Raw genomic sequence first — 14,082 nt, 5'->3', positions numbered from 1 at the left:
TTTTGGGGTAAGGGGTTTTGGGGTACCTGTATGTTTTGGGGTAACGGGAGGTGGGTGGCGCGGCAGTGCTGGCTCAGGCCCTGCGCCTCCTCCTGGGCCTTCAGCTGCTCCGCCCAGCAGAAGGAGAGCGGGGAGGTGAAGAGGAGGCGCGTCTTCAGGCTCCAGTCCGCCGGGTACTCCTCACAGACAGGGGGCGCCGTGTCAGTGGGGCCACAGCATCGCAGGTCCTGAGGCACAGGAGCGTTACAACAGATACTGAGGGACAGCAGATACATTGAGACAGTAACACCACGTAACACCACAAGACTACATGAACAGACCAGGGCTGTCAGCAGCAGCAATTTCCCATAACGGTTCAGATTTAAATCCTACGGAGCCTTTGTGCAGTATACATTACTCACTCCTATTACTGCACTGTCTGACTATAACTGAGCTGCTTGTAATGCTTCAGCTCGCCTTCAGTTTCATGGACTTGATGGATAACAGTAATAATATTTTTTATTTTTTTAAAGCATGATTCACACAGCAATCGTAAAGTGATATAGCTATACAAATATAAATATAAAATGCAGTGATAGTTGTCAATTATCATTTCATATTTACTACAGATGTCAGGAAGACACCTCATACATAAACCTTTTAAGGTTTAATTAAACATTTAAACCAATAACCTGGTACTGAGCAAACAATTAATTCAGCGAACTGGAACTTCACATGCGAGAACACGCAGTGTCTGGCAACAACAGAAGACGTTTGTGAGACTGAAAAGCGTTTATCACACTGAATACTCACTGTCGATATTTGGGCAGATATTTTCTCGTCAGCCAACAAATCATCTTCAAAGAGAGAATCGTCGGAGACAAAGACTTCTTTCTGTAAGGGTAAGTACTGAAAGCCCTCAGACAACAGCTAAAATAGCAGACAGTACGCGAACTACTATGCAGATGTTATGTTTACGTAGATAACCACATAGCACATAAGGGCAGTCTCATTCTGTCATATCGGCCATTATACGGTGTCTGGATTACAACTCATTGCTTTCCGATCTACGATTAAATGTATAACTTAGCAGACGCATCGTGCACACTTATCAGATAAAATAGATGGGTTGGTTATCTAGTTACACAATATTGCCGTCAATATCGCTTGCTAAAACTACTGTACCTTGCTCGGCTCGAGCTGGCTGCGTTTCTCGGCGTGGAGGAGCCGTTCCGTGAACAGCGGAGTGTCCCGGCGAGCTGGGTGATCCCCCTGGTTCTCTCTCTCGGCGTCGATTAAAGGTTTACACCCGAGAGAGTCCGGATTTCCCTCGGACCGCGCCAAGGCTCTCTTCTTCGGGCTGTTGTATGTGTTTTCGAGGTTGGCGAACGGGTTCCTGCGCTTCACGCCGCCGGGGCGAGGCGGGCCACCGGGCTGAGAGCCGGGCGAGAAGGGACGGACCCCGGGCACAGATAACGCAGGACTACCGCTTGCATTCCGGGCGCCGGAGCCGACTCCCTCGCTGCGGGCCCGCTTCCTTCTCAGACGCAGGATATCAGACGGTCTCTTGAAGCTGGGAGAGTAGCCAGCTTGTTCCGACATTTTAAATACATTTGAGTAAAAGCGTCTCTCTGCCTCAGTGCTGCTCCAGTTGCACTCCGCTCCCGATCAAAACAATACAAATTTGGCGCGTGAAGGATATGACTCGCTGATGACGTCTAACTTCCGTGAAAGTGAAATGGCGGGTACTTTAGAGCTCTGTTAAAATGGAGACAGCTTTTACAACGGCGCAGAGAATAATAATAAACAAAACAAAGGCAAGACCCGACCTGCTTTCGAAATGCTTCATCCTAGTCCTCCTGTTATGCAGACTCCATCTGCTGTTTAAAAATCGGAACCGACACCGGCATTTTCACTATTTTAATAATAAATAATTAAACCAATATTTAAATCATAGCTAGATACTCTTGCAGTTGGTCAAGTTACTCGATCATGCACAGCAGCTACGTTTAATTTAGTGTGTAGACAAAGTTGACTTTACAAATATGTATCTCTGCCAAAACAAAAACACAGTTCACATGATATATCACCTTACAATCATTTAGCACTGGCTGATATCCAAAAGAAAGAAAAAACAAACAAACACAGTATGATATCACCAAGCCCCATTGATAAACAGTAGCCTAAGTGTGCAGCTAACTGACAAAACCAATAATTAGTACTGTAAACTAATCTAAATACCACGATAGGCTACATATACAGACACTCATAGAACATTATCCCAAAAGAAAGATCAAAAGGAAGAAAAAAAAACAATATTGTTAAAGACAGTCAGGGCTCTGAAGGTGCATAACTGAGCGGGGCGGCATGTACATTTATGCAACAAGCCACACAATTAATTTAAGGGAGCAACGGTATTAGGCTATAAACCCCCGAGTGTAGTCACAGCACTCTGCTATAAGTGTGCTACAATGACAACTGATGTGATGGCAAACTAATTCCACACAGAATGGAAGGAGACAATGATCTGTAATCGATGGTGGACGCACACATCCATGTGTGAGGACCATGTCTGGAGTATGGCATTATCATGGGCCTGCACAAGGTGCATTCCTCCCCTCAGCGACGCCTGGAAGCCAGCAGCTTTTAGAACTAGAAACACTAACAGTGACAGATTATCAAACTGGCTAGCTCAGTAACATAGCAACAGACAGATTTGATAAAAATACATTTAAGAAGTATGTGCCCATCATCTGCCTTAGCTGAACCTGAGGGAAGGACAGTACCATGGGCTATGAGTGAGACTTCAAATGAAAAGTATTGAAAATGTTTGAAAGGCTAAAGCGGTTTCAGGGCAGCAGACATGGATGTTAAACTCACACAATAATAATAAAAGATGTGTTTTCCCTTTGGTATGTGCAGCAGAGCTTCAAAATGCAGAATATGGAAATATAATGTCCACCAGGTGGAGATGTTGCCCAACATTCAGAGAAAGCAATTCAACACAAGACTACACTTGCCACAGTGCTTTAAGGGTTTTCGTTTTCTGGTTTATAAAGGTACAGAATTGCTGATATGTGTATTGGCGCCCATACTGGACTACCAGTGACAGGACTGGTAAAATCATAAACAGGAAGTTCATCTGCTGGTTGACCAGCTCATACCCAGCTTGACCAGCTCATACCCAGCTAGACCAGTTTATGATTAGCTTGGCCATGCAGGTTGGCCAGCTCCTGGTGTGTGGCATTGCTGGTGTGTGGAGTTGCTGGTGTGTGGGGTCACTGGTGTGTGGAGTTGCTGGTGTGTTTCTGGTGTGTGGGGTCACTGGTGTGTGGAGTTGCTGGTGTGTTTCTGGTGTGTGGGGTCACTGGTGTGTGGAGTTGCTGGTGTGTTTCTGGTGTGTGGGGTCACTGGTGTGTGAGGTTTAATGGGGCTTTGAGGCTGTTTCAGGCATTGGACACGCCACTCATTACAGCTTAATGTGTTGAGTGTGAGAGTGTGTGTGCATGTGTGGGTGTGTGCATTTGTGTGAGAGTGGGTGTGTGTGTGCGTGTGTGTGAGAGTGAGAGTTGTTCACCTGGCTTTTTTCTGTTTTGTAAATGATAGGGCTCTCAGGGGTAAGAAAAGCTTATTTTTCCTCTTTATTTATTTTAGATGCTGGATAATTAAAATGGCTGGCAGTGTAGTTTATTCACACTTGTTATTTTTCATTGTTAATGTCCCCTAAGCATCCCTACCTCTATGCAATTCTCCTCCTCCACCTCCTCCTCCTCCTCCTCCTCCTCCTCCACCTCCCTCTGCCATGGGAGAGCTTCCTCACATGCACAGCTGTGGGGGGCGGCCTGTAGTGTAGTGGTTAAGGCACATGACTGTAGTGTAGTGGTTAAGGTACATGACTGTAGTGTAGTGGTTAAGGTATATGACCCTGTAGCGTAGTGGTTAAGGTACATGACTGTAGTGTAGTGGTTAAGGTATATGACTGTAGTGTAGTGGTTAAGGTACATGACTGTAGTGTAGTGGTTAAGGTACATGACTGTAGTGTAGTATCTAAGGTACATGACTGGGACCCGCAAGGTCGGTGGTTCGAATCCCGGTGTAGCCACAATAAGATCCGCACAGCCGTTGGTCCCTTAACCCTGCGTTGCTCCAGGGGAGGATTGTCTCCTGTTTAGTCTTATCAACTGCTCTGGATAAGAGTGTCTGCCAAATGCCAATAATGTAACATAATGCTGTTCACTGTCCCCACAGATGTCTGGGTGCTGTAGCAACATGCACACAGCAGAGGGCACACTACACACAGCCTGATTTTACACAATCGCCCTTACAAGGGCTAAAATAGTCACCATCTATATATATATATTTACATAGTTAATAAACAGATATACATGAGCTCAGACAGACTTCCTTCCTGTCCTGGGTTATGCTGGGAACTGTAGTTCTTGCGTAAGACGAAGGCTGTGCTATCCACTGAATGCATTTTGTTTCCTCCCTGTAGATCTGTACGGTGTGACCAGGACTGTGCTCATTCTGTAACTCCTGCACATATATCTGTATGTTTGCATTTGGCTCGGACTGTTCTCTTGTGCAGGAACAAACAGATCATTGTGTTCATTTCACTGGTCGTACCTTTGTTCATTAGAAAGATGAATACACTGAAGCATGTACACGTGTGTTCCTGAGCACATTCCTGTGTACTGGTACACACGTGTGTGTTGGGGAGCTGGTCGTGGAGTCGCTCCTGAAGGTCGTGTGAAGGTCACATGGTCCCGCGCTGTGTCTTCCTGCTTCATAAACACATCAATAGCACCATTGTGTGGACTTGCCCCTTTACTGACCTGAACTGGACAATCCACATTCTTCAGAGGACACAAAACAAAGACCCCTTTAATATTGCCTTTTAATGCTCTAATGCAGAATTCATTACTAATGCAGAGTTCATCACTGCAGCTGTACTGCACATAAGCATTGCTGGGCTGAGAAGGACAAATCCACCCTTGTCTTGTAAGAACAAGAAAACACTTCATACCAGATCCAATTCTAAAAGTTTTTATTTCTGCAGAAAGAGTCCCCCTGCTGACAGTCAAAACCATACTAAAGCAGTATTAACAGTGATCCCTTGGATCCTAGCAACAGCTTTTTCTGGAGCCCAAAGACACACACACACATACACACGCACATACGCACTCACACACACACACACACACACATACACATACACACACACACACACGCACACACATACATACACTCACACACACACCCACACACACACACGCACGTACAGTGCATCCGGAAAGTATTCACAAAGCTTCACTTTTTCCACATTTTGTTATGTTACAGCCTTATTCCAAAATTGATTAAATTCATTTTTTTCCTCCAAATTCTACACACAATACCCCATAATGACAACATGAAAAAAGTTTTTTTGAGATTTGCAAATTTTTTTTTTTTTTTAACTAAGAAATCACATGTACATAAGTATTCACAGCCTTTGCCATGAAGCTCAAAATTGAGCTCAAGTGCATCCCGTTTCCACTGATCAACCTTGAGATGTTTCTACAGCTTAATTAGAGTCCACCTGTGGTAAATTCAGTTGATTGGACATGATTTGGAAAGGCACACACCTGTCTATATAAGGTCCCACAGTTGACAGTGCATGTCGGAGCACAAACCAAGCATGAAGTCAAAGGAATTGTCTGTAGAAGGTCTCAATGAGCACAGTGGCCTCCACCATCTGTAAATGGAAGAAGTTCGGAACCACCAGGACTCTTCCTAGAGCTGGCCGCCCGTCTAAACTGAGCAATCGGGGGAGAAGGGCCTTAGTCATGGAGGTGACCAAGAACCCGATGGTCACTCTGTCAGAGCTCCAGCGTTCATCTGTGGAGAGAGGAGAACCTTCCAGAAGGACAACCATCTCTGCAGCAATCCACCAATCAGGCCTGTATGGTAGTGGCCAGTTGGAAGCCACTCCTTAGTAAAAGGCACATGGCAGCCTGCCTGGAGTTTGCCAAAAGGCACCTGAAGGACTCTGACGATGAGAAACAAAACTCTCTGGTCTGACGAGACAAAGATTGAACTCTTTGGGGTGAATGCCAGGCATCATGTTTGGAGGAAACCAGGCACCGCTCATCACCTAGCCAATACCATCCCTACAGTGAAGTATGGTGGTGGCAGCATCATGCTGTGGGGATGTTTTTCAGCGGCAGGAACTGGGAGACTAGTCAGGATTGAGGGAAAGATGAATGCAGAGACATCCTGGATCCTGGATGAAAACCTGCTCCAGAGCGCTCTTGACCTTAGACTGGGGCGACGGTTCATCTTTCAGCAGGACAACGACCCTAAGCAAAGCCAAGATATCACAAGGAGTGGCTTCAGGACAACTCTGTGAATGTCCTTGAGTGGCCCAGCCAGAGCCTAGACTTGAATCCGATTGAACATCTCTGGAGAGATCTGAAAATGGCTGTGCACCGACGCTCCCCATCCAACCTGATGGAGCTTGAGAGGTGCTGCAAAGAGAAATGGGTGAAACTGCCCAAAGATAGGTGTGCCAAGCTTGTGGCATCATATTCAAAAAGACTTGAGGCTGTAATTGCTGCCAAAGGTGCATCAACAAAGTATTGAGCAAAGGTACATTTATGTACATTTCAAAATTTCAAAACTTCTTTCATGTTGTCATTATGGGGTGTTGTGTGTAAAAAAAAAAAAGAATTTATTCCATTTTGGAATAAGGCTGTAACATAACAAAATGTGGGAAAAGTGCAGCGCTGTGAATACTTTCCGGATGCACTGTACGCACACACACACACACAAGCGCACACACACACACACACCCCTCGCTGCACTGCACTGCCCCAGGTTTCCACCGGAAAGTTCCACATGAACATCTGAATGTGTCGGATGATCAAGTCGGGGAAATTGGGATTCTAGATGTGTGACGTACTCACTCTTCCAACATGGCTGAAGAAAACAACAGGTCCTCCCTGGACCCTAACCCTCCCTGGACCATACGAATGACTGACAATAAAGCCATACGTGAACCACAGGGACACATTTAAAACACACACATTATTATACTATGCAGCATCAATTTCCTGGGTTATTTGATGGGTAGACATCAGCTCAGGAGGTAAGAGCGGTCGTCTCATTGGCTCAGGAGGTAAGAGTGGTCGTCTCATTGGCTCAGGAGGTAAGAGCGGTCGTCTCATTGGCTCAGGAGGTAAGAGCAGTCGTCTCATTAAAGATCCCATGACACTTTTCACAAAGAGTACGGGGTTCCCTGAAAGAGCCAACCTGCCTTTCAATCTGCCACCTAATCATCTCGATTTAACTAGCAAAAACATTGCAAAAACATGTGTGATGAGCATTCTGGTGCAAAATGGCTGCCGTTGCATCACCCAGGTGTGTGCTACACATTGGTGATGGTTGTGAGTTTCCCTCTCATCACTGTACACTCCTTGAGTGTCTAGAAAAGCGCTATATAAATGTAATGATCTATTTTTCGAGCAATATTGATTCAATATGTTTGAGCTCTTGAATTGCCTTCATGTGCCATTTTAGGATGTCGTAGGATGTCTCTATGCAGTCTTCTTTCTCCAAAATACACTACTGCTGAATCACACATGCTCTCTTACGTATGCGCGCGTACGTACACACACACACACACACACACACACATATATATATAAATCTTAACAGACTAATTGTGATCATAGAAAGAGATGACATGAGTCATGTCTCTGATGTCCATCACTGTAAAATATGTATTTACAACATCTCTGTTACAGACCTATGAGAAAATCACAGTATTATCATTTCAGTTGGCTTATCAGTCATTTCAACAACTAATTCCATAGTCAGTGTAATCATTTCTGTACGACTGACGACTCGTGGACTCGTGTTGTCTAGTGTTCCTGAGTGTTTATTTGTGTTTATTATTTGTGTAGTGTTTATATATTGTCCTGCTATTTGCTGAGCTGCAGTGCAGAATGAGTTTCCATGGAGATTGAAAATGCAGCTATTGTTATCACTTCAGCAGGCTTTGTACCCAGGATAAGAACCCCTGCCCACTCGCCCTCACCTTCTCCTTCTCCTCCATCTTCTCTCTCTCCCTCTCCCTCTCCCTCTCTCTCTCTCTCTCTCTCTCCCTCTCCCTCTCCCTCTCCCTCTCCCTCTCCCTCTCCCTCTCTCTCTCCCTCTCCCTCCTCTCCCGGTCGGTGCGTAGGGCTCGGCTCAGCTCCCGCTCCAGGCTGTAGTGGAGCATCTGCTTGCTGAGCAGTGGGACGATCAGGTTGAAGTCGTCCACCATCTTGTTGAGGCGGGCCAGGTTCTGGGCGAAGGCCCGGCAGTGCTCGTCCCAGCGGGCCTGCTCCGAGGGGGTCGGGGGCTCCCCAAACCCGGCCCTGCACCCTAGGAGCCCCTGCCTCAGCCTCTCCGACGTCGCATGGATGTCCTTCTGCGCCGCGATCCACTGCGGCTGGTAGCCGTTGTCCATGAGGATGCGGTTGAGGTTGTGGGTGGCGGGGTCGGCGTAGGGGTTGTAGTCGAACTTGGCGAGTGGTTTCCCGGCGCCGCTGAGGTTCTGGAAGTCTCCACGGGCCATGGACTCCTGGATGAGGTCCTCCACCAGGCGCTCCACGGCCTGCGTGATCCGGGCCGGCCGGCCACGCCCACGCCCGCCCTCTGGAGCCGCCACTGCCCCCTCCGCCGCGGCGGCCGCGCGCTCCTGCTCCCGCAGGCGGTACTGCAGAACCCGCTCCGCGGCCCGGTCCGCCCGGCGCTGCCGGTACACGCGCTCCCGCTGGCTGGGCGGGCCCAAGGCCACACCCTCGTAGCTCAGGTACTGCCTGTGCTGGGCCATCTGACCCCTCGGCTCCTCCTCTTCCTCTTCCTCCTCTTCCTCCTCCTGCACGGCGAGGTGAGCCAGAACGTTCCGGTAGGCGTCCTGGAGCTGGGAGAAGAGGGCTGGGTTGGCGGTGGGCGTGCCCGAGTCGGGGTGGTAGAGCTTGGCCAATCGCAGGTAGGCCTCCTGCACCTGGGCCCGGCTGAGGGGCGGGGCTTCAGGCAGCTGCAGGAGGCGGTAGCTCTCCCTCAGGCCCCTCCCCTTGGGGGTGTGGCTAAGCTGACGGACAGCAGAGGGGCCTCGAGGGGGAGTCAGGACAGCCCGGAGCGCACACCGCACCACAGCGCCCCCTGCAGGACAAGGAAAGCAGGACTCCTGAGAGCAGGACACACACTGCATACTACACACACTCTCACACACACACTGCGTGCACTCATATACCACACACACACACACTGCATGCACTCATATACCACACACACACACACACACACACACACACACACACACACACACACACACACACACACACACACACTGCACGCACTCATATACTGTGCGCGCGCACACACAGACACACACACCACAAATACTGCATAAACACACTCACACAGCCCACACCTTCTGCCCAGGACAGGTATTTAACAAAGTATATGTAATATTTTACAAATTATAACTGTGTTACACTATGCAAACAATAGCCTCAGATACCTGAACTTCCTCACAGAGAAACAGAAACCCAAAGTATCAATGGCATCAAATGCCTTCACTTTATCTTACACACAAAACCCACTGAAGTGACTTTTTATAATAGCTTAATACCCAAACTTTTCCGCGTACCTCGCATATCTTTGGCTTAACTTGGCTGGCTAGCTAAATTCGAACGGACATAACCTATAACGTCAACATGCTAGTCATTATTGGGGTTACCTTCGCTAAGAAAGCTAGCTACAGATAAAAATAAAAATAAACAAATATCAACGCTGTATTTTCTATACAACAATATGGACATGTTACCGTACAACCCGAGCGCCATCCACGTTAACCAGGCAGGCGACACCGCGAGAAGGTCAGTCCATATTCACAGCTGGACGCATTCTACGTCCTCTGTTGATGTGTAAATTTGCATTTCGGGAAATGTAGTTTAAAAAAAATAAAACCTTGCCTCGGATTGGCTTCCTCAAAGTGTGCGATGTAAACCATGGAATTGACAAGCAGAAAATACAGGTGCCTTCTGTGTCTGAAGTTCCTGACTGGGAATGTGTTTCGGTATAATTGTTTCCATATTGGCTGTTGCATCCGTTGTAGCAACCACGAAAATGTTAAACCAGAGTATCGGTGTTGCCATGTGTTCTGGATCTACCAGGAAGGTTAGGTACGGGATATTTGTTGCTAAACAAACATGTCCAACCCTTCCGCCCGTTCTGTGTTACACTCACTACACGTTCACGCTCGAGAAGGAACACGCTCTTGTTGGATCTATATTTGGCCAGAAGATTATGTAGTTCTCTAGACGTTTCGGGTGGTAGTGAGGAACATGCTATACAGTGGGATGGGTCCAGAATGTTCTGTCAACACGTTAAACCAAGCGTAGGCTACGTGCTTTACTATTGCTTATGTTTAGATTGGTCCCGCCTACAAAGCCCTGAACTCGTCCTCTCTCTGCCTCTCTTTTCCGTCGCACACTCGTCCTGGGAAGCGTTTGTTTGACGTCACGCCGAAATCAAAATGATCAACTGGAGGGTGAGATTCATACATTTCTTCAGTTTAATTTATATATTGTTTGGTGTGGATTTATGTTTTGATTAAGCGTTAAAGTTGTCTAATATACGCGTTTGTAGTATCTAGTGGAAGCTGCTTGAAAGTAGCTAAGAACTGGCGCTAGTCTACCTCAGCTGTTATTTGTGGCTAGTCTAGCCGATACTTCACTGTTTTATCAATGTGTGTTAAATTGAGTATTTAAAGCAGCGTTATGTGCGAATTATGAAGTGTTGTCATATCATGCTAAATGTTATACTTTATAATGGACGGTAACACGGAGGCAGAGGACGCGAACGGTCTCTGTGGGGAATAGTGCACGCGTTTGGAGTCACTAGTTTTGTACAGCTGACGTCAATATAGCTGGTCAATTCACAGATTCTTTGCGTTTTAATTAATTTTTACATGTCAACTGGTTGGCTAGCTGTAGATCGTAGATTTTGCAAACCGTTTGAATGGTTAGCATGTATCCACTGAGCGTTGAGTAGCACCTCTACCGTGGTAGTCCGGTGACAAGAGTTTCAAGAGACAAGAGACGCGATTTCACCGGCGTTATGGCGTTAAAGGGAAAATCTTTCTTGCATTTAGGGAGGCCACGTGTTTATTTTTAAAATGTAGTTTCTCACGCTGTGATTTGCTGTCCGTGGACAGGAGCCGTGTGGTAGTGTGACTGAAACAGACGCGTACGGAAAAGGTGGTCTGCTGGGGTGTGTAAGGGGAGGGCGTTTGAGTGACAGCGGCAGACGCCAGACCAGAGTCCCGTTTGTCAGTGACTGTGGCCCCCCTACATATTTCAGCTGCCTCTGGGCTTTCGTGTGCGTGTGTGTGTGTAGCTCACCGCTCCGGCGCTCTCTCCCCAGGCTCTGGACAATGTGCCGCTGCTCTTCTACATCCTGGCGGCGAAGACGCTGCTGCTCTGCCTGGGATTCGCCGCGGTGAAGATCTACCAGAGCCGCCGCGCCGATGAGGCGCTGAGGAGGGAGCGCGACGCCCAGAGACTCCTGGCACAGCACACGCAGGAGCTCATGGACAACAAGAAGGACGACTGACACAGGAGCACACACAGGTAGCTCACCTGTATGAGGAGTCATGCTGTAGCACACAGGTAGCTCACCTGTATGAGGAGTCCTGCTGTAGCACACAGGTAGCTCACCTGTATGAGGAGTCCTGCTGTAGCACACAGGTAGCTCACCTGTATGAGGAGTCCTGCTGTAGCACACAGGTAGCTCACCTGTATGAGGAGTCCTGCTGTAGCACACAAGTAGCTCACCTGTATGAGGAGTCCTGCTGTAGCACACACAGGTAGCTCACCTGTACAGATATGTAGCATCTACCTGTGAATGGCCTCGGCTGGAAGATGATCATCAGCTGTCGAGACCAATAGGAACATCAGTGGTTCATTTTTAATCCAATCAGAAGCAGAGGGCCACCGCTCAAAAGTGGGCTCAAATAGTCACCGGTGACCTCCTGCTCTGCACTCTGTGCCTGGATTATAAATATGCTGAAGATGCCTGTTAATGAGCACACCTGTGCACACTCACCTGTACTCTGTACTGTACCTGTGCTCACTCACCTGGTCTGTCTGTCTCACAGGAGTGATCAGCTGGCAGAATGTAGTTCTTTCTGATCTGAGTGGAGGCAGGACCTGATTGGCCAGTCCAGGAGGAGCCCCGCCCCCCTCAGCAGAAGGAATCGTGCTTCCCCAGCATCGGGGCACACAGACCGAGTTTGTTTTTCTTTGAAGTACATCTCCGCTTTTAATTTATTTCCCTTTTGTAAATAAAGGCAGTTTTTCCACAGTCTGGGGAGTGATGTTTAGCCAGACAGATACATGCTGAGTGGGAATTGGCCCCTTTGATTACGGGAATGAATTTCCTGTGTGTAATACTGCTACTGAACATTGGAGTTTCCTGACTGACTACAGCTCCATTTGGCTCTGGAATGAAAAAATCCATGCATGCTTTTTTTACAGAATGAGAAAATCCTGTACAATCTCATCATGCAACTAGAAATGAGTATCGAACAGTATGAAATTAGTATTGTCACAACATAATGCTCACCATGTCCTGACCACAAAGGTGTACCTGCTGCTTAGATGGCTAAAAGCCTCTCCGTATCAGTACTTATCAAGCCTGGTCTGGTATCAGCCAATGATGGCTTAAAACAAGCCACTCCGTATCAGTACTTATCAAGCCTGGTCTGGTATCAGCCAATGATGGCTTAAAACAAGCCACTCCGTATCGGCCTGATGAAGTGTAGTTGGTACAGGGTTAGGGTTAGGGTTAGGGTTACATCACTCTGTATGTGTGAGAGTGGAGACGGTCTGTATGTGTGAGAGTGGAGACGGTCTGTATGTGTGAGAGTGGAGACCGTCTGTATGTGTGAGAGTGGAGACGGTCTGTATGTGTGAGAGTGGAGACGGTCTGTATGTGTGAGAGTGGAGACCGTCTGTATGTGTGAGAGTGGAGACCGTCTGTATGTGTGAGAGTGGAGACGGTCTGTATGTGTGAGAGTGGAGACCGTCTGTATGTGTGAGAGTGGAGACCGTCTGTATGTGTGAGAGTGGAGACGGTCTGTATGTGTGAGAGTGGAGACGGTCTGTATGTGTGAGAGTGGAGACGGTCTGTACGTGTGAGAGTGGAGACGGTCTGTACGTGTGAGAGTGGAGACGGTCTGTACGTGTGAGAGTGGAGACGGTCTGTACGTGTGAGAGTGGAGACGGTCTGTACGTGTGAGAGTGGAGACGGTCTGTACGTGTGAGAGTGGAGACGGTCTGTACGTGTGAGAGTGGAGACGGTCTGTACGTGTGAGAGTGGAGACGGTCTGTACGTGTGAGAGTGGAGACGGTCTGTACGTGTGAGAGTGGAGACGGTCTGTACGTGTGAGAGTGGAGACGGTCTGTACGTGTGAGAGTGGAGACGGTCTGTACGTGTGAGAGTGGAGACGGTCTGTACGTGTGAGAGTGGAGACCGTCTGTATGTGTGAGAGTGGAGACCGTCTGTATGTGTGAGAGTGGAGACGGTCTGTATGCGTGAGAGTGGAGACGGTCTGTATGCGTGAGAGTGGAGACGGTCTGTATGCGTGAGAGTGGAGACGGTCTGTATGCGTGAGAGTGGAGACGGTCTGTATGTGTGAGAGTGGAGACGGTCTGTATGTGTGAGAGTGGAGACGGTCTGTACGTGTGAGAGTGGAGACGGTCTGTACGTGTGAGAGTGGAGACGGTCTGTACGTGTGAGAGTGGAGACGGTCTGTACGTGTGAGAGTGGAGACGGTCTGTACGTGTGAGAGTGGAGACGGTCTGTACGCGTGAGAGTGGAGACGGTCTGTACGCGTGAGAGTGGAGACGGTCTGTACGCGTGAGAGTGGAGACGGTCTGTACGCGTGAGAGTGGAGACCGTCTGTACGCGTGAGAGTGGAGACCGTCTGTATGTGTGAGAGTGGAGACGGTCTGTATGTGTGAGAGTGGAGACCGTCTGTATGTGTGAGAGTGGAGACCGTCTGTATGT

At 48.1% G+C, this 14,082-nt stretch overlaps 2 protein-coding genes across 4 annotated transcripts in view; both read right to left on the bottom strand.

Moving 5' to 3' along the window:
• The window catches only part of LOC133124931 (protein downstream neighbor of son homolog), an 11,691-nt gene extending 9,999 nt beyond the window's left edge, over nucleotides 1-1,692 (bottom strand). Inside the window, exons 1-3 of the mRNA XM_061236523.1 lie at nucleotides 1,165-1,692; nucleotides 793-873; nucleotides 27-227 (exon numbers count right to left, since the gene is read on the bottom strand). Coding sequence (XP_061092507.1) covers nucleotides 27-227; nucleotides 793-873; nucleotides 1,165-1,581 — 699 coding nt within the window. The 5' untranslated portion in view covers nucleotides 1,582-1,692. The remainder of the gene's footprint in view (nucleotides 1-26; nucleotides 228-792; nucleotides 874-1,164) is intronic.
• A 3,678-nt stretch (nucleotides 1,693-5,370) lies between these two features.
• On the bottom strand, nucleotides 5,371-11,855 carry dnajc28 (DnaJ (Hsp40) homolog, subfamily C, member 28). Of its 3 annotated transcripts, none has more exons than XM_061233522.1 (2): nucleotides 11,415-11,855; nucleotides 5,371-9,168 (listed from the first exon to the last, which is right to left on the bottom strand). In XM_061233522.1, the coding sequence occupies exons 1-2, from the start codon at nucleotides 11,665-11,667 to the stop codon at nucleotides 8,003-8,005; spliced, it is 1,419 nt and encodes a 472-aa protein (XP_061089506.1). In that variant the 5' UTR covers nucleotides 11,668-11,855; the 3' UTR covers nucleotides 5,371-8,002. The 3 variants fall into 3 exon arrangements, 2 of the variants coding, with proteins under 2 accessions (XP_061089506.1, XP_061089507.1); XM_061233523.1 differs by lacking the exon at nucleotides 11,415-11,855 and adding an exon at nucleotides 9,836-10,388; XR_009708208.1 differs by lacking the exon at nucleotides 11,415-11,855 and adding an exon at nucleotides 9,841-10,388 and having other exon boundaries at nucleotides 9,034-9,168.
• Nucleotides 11,856-14,082: the final 2,227 nt, after the last annotated feature.

This window comes from Conger conger, chromosome 3 (genome assembly GCF_963514075.1).
Source record: "Conger conger chromosome 3, fConCon1.1, whole genome shotgun sequence".
In the NCBI taxonomy this organism is placed as follows: Eukaryota; Metazoa; Chordata; class Actinopteri; order Anguilliformes; family Congridae; genus Conger; species Conger conger.
This window is presented reverse-complemented; position numbering and strand designations above follow the sequence as displayed.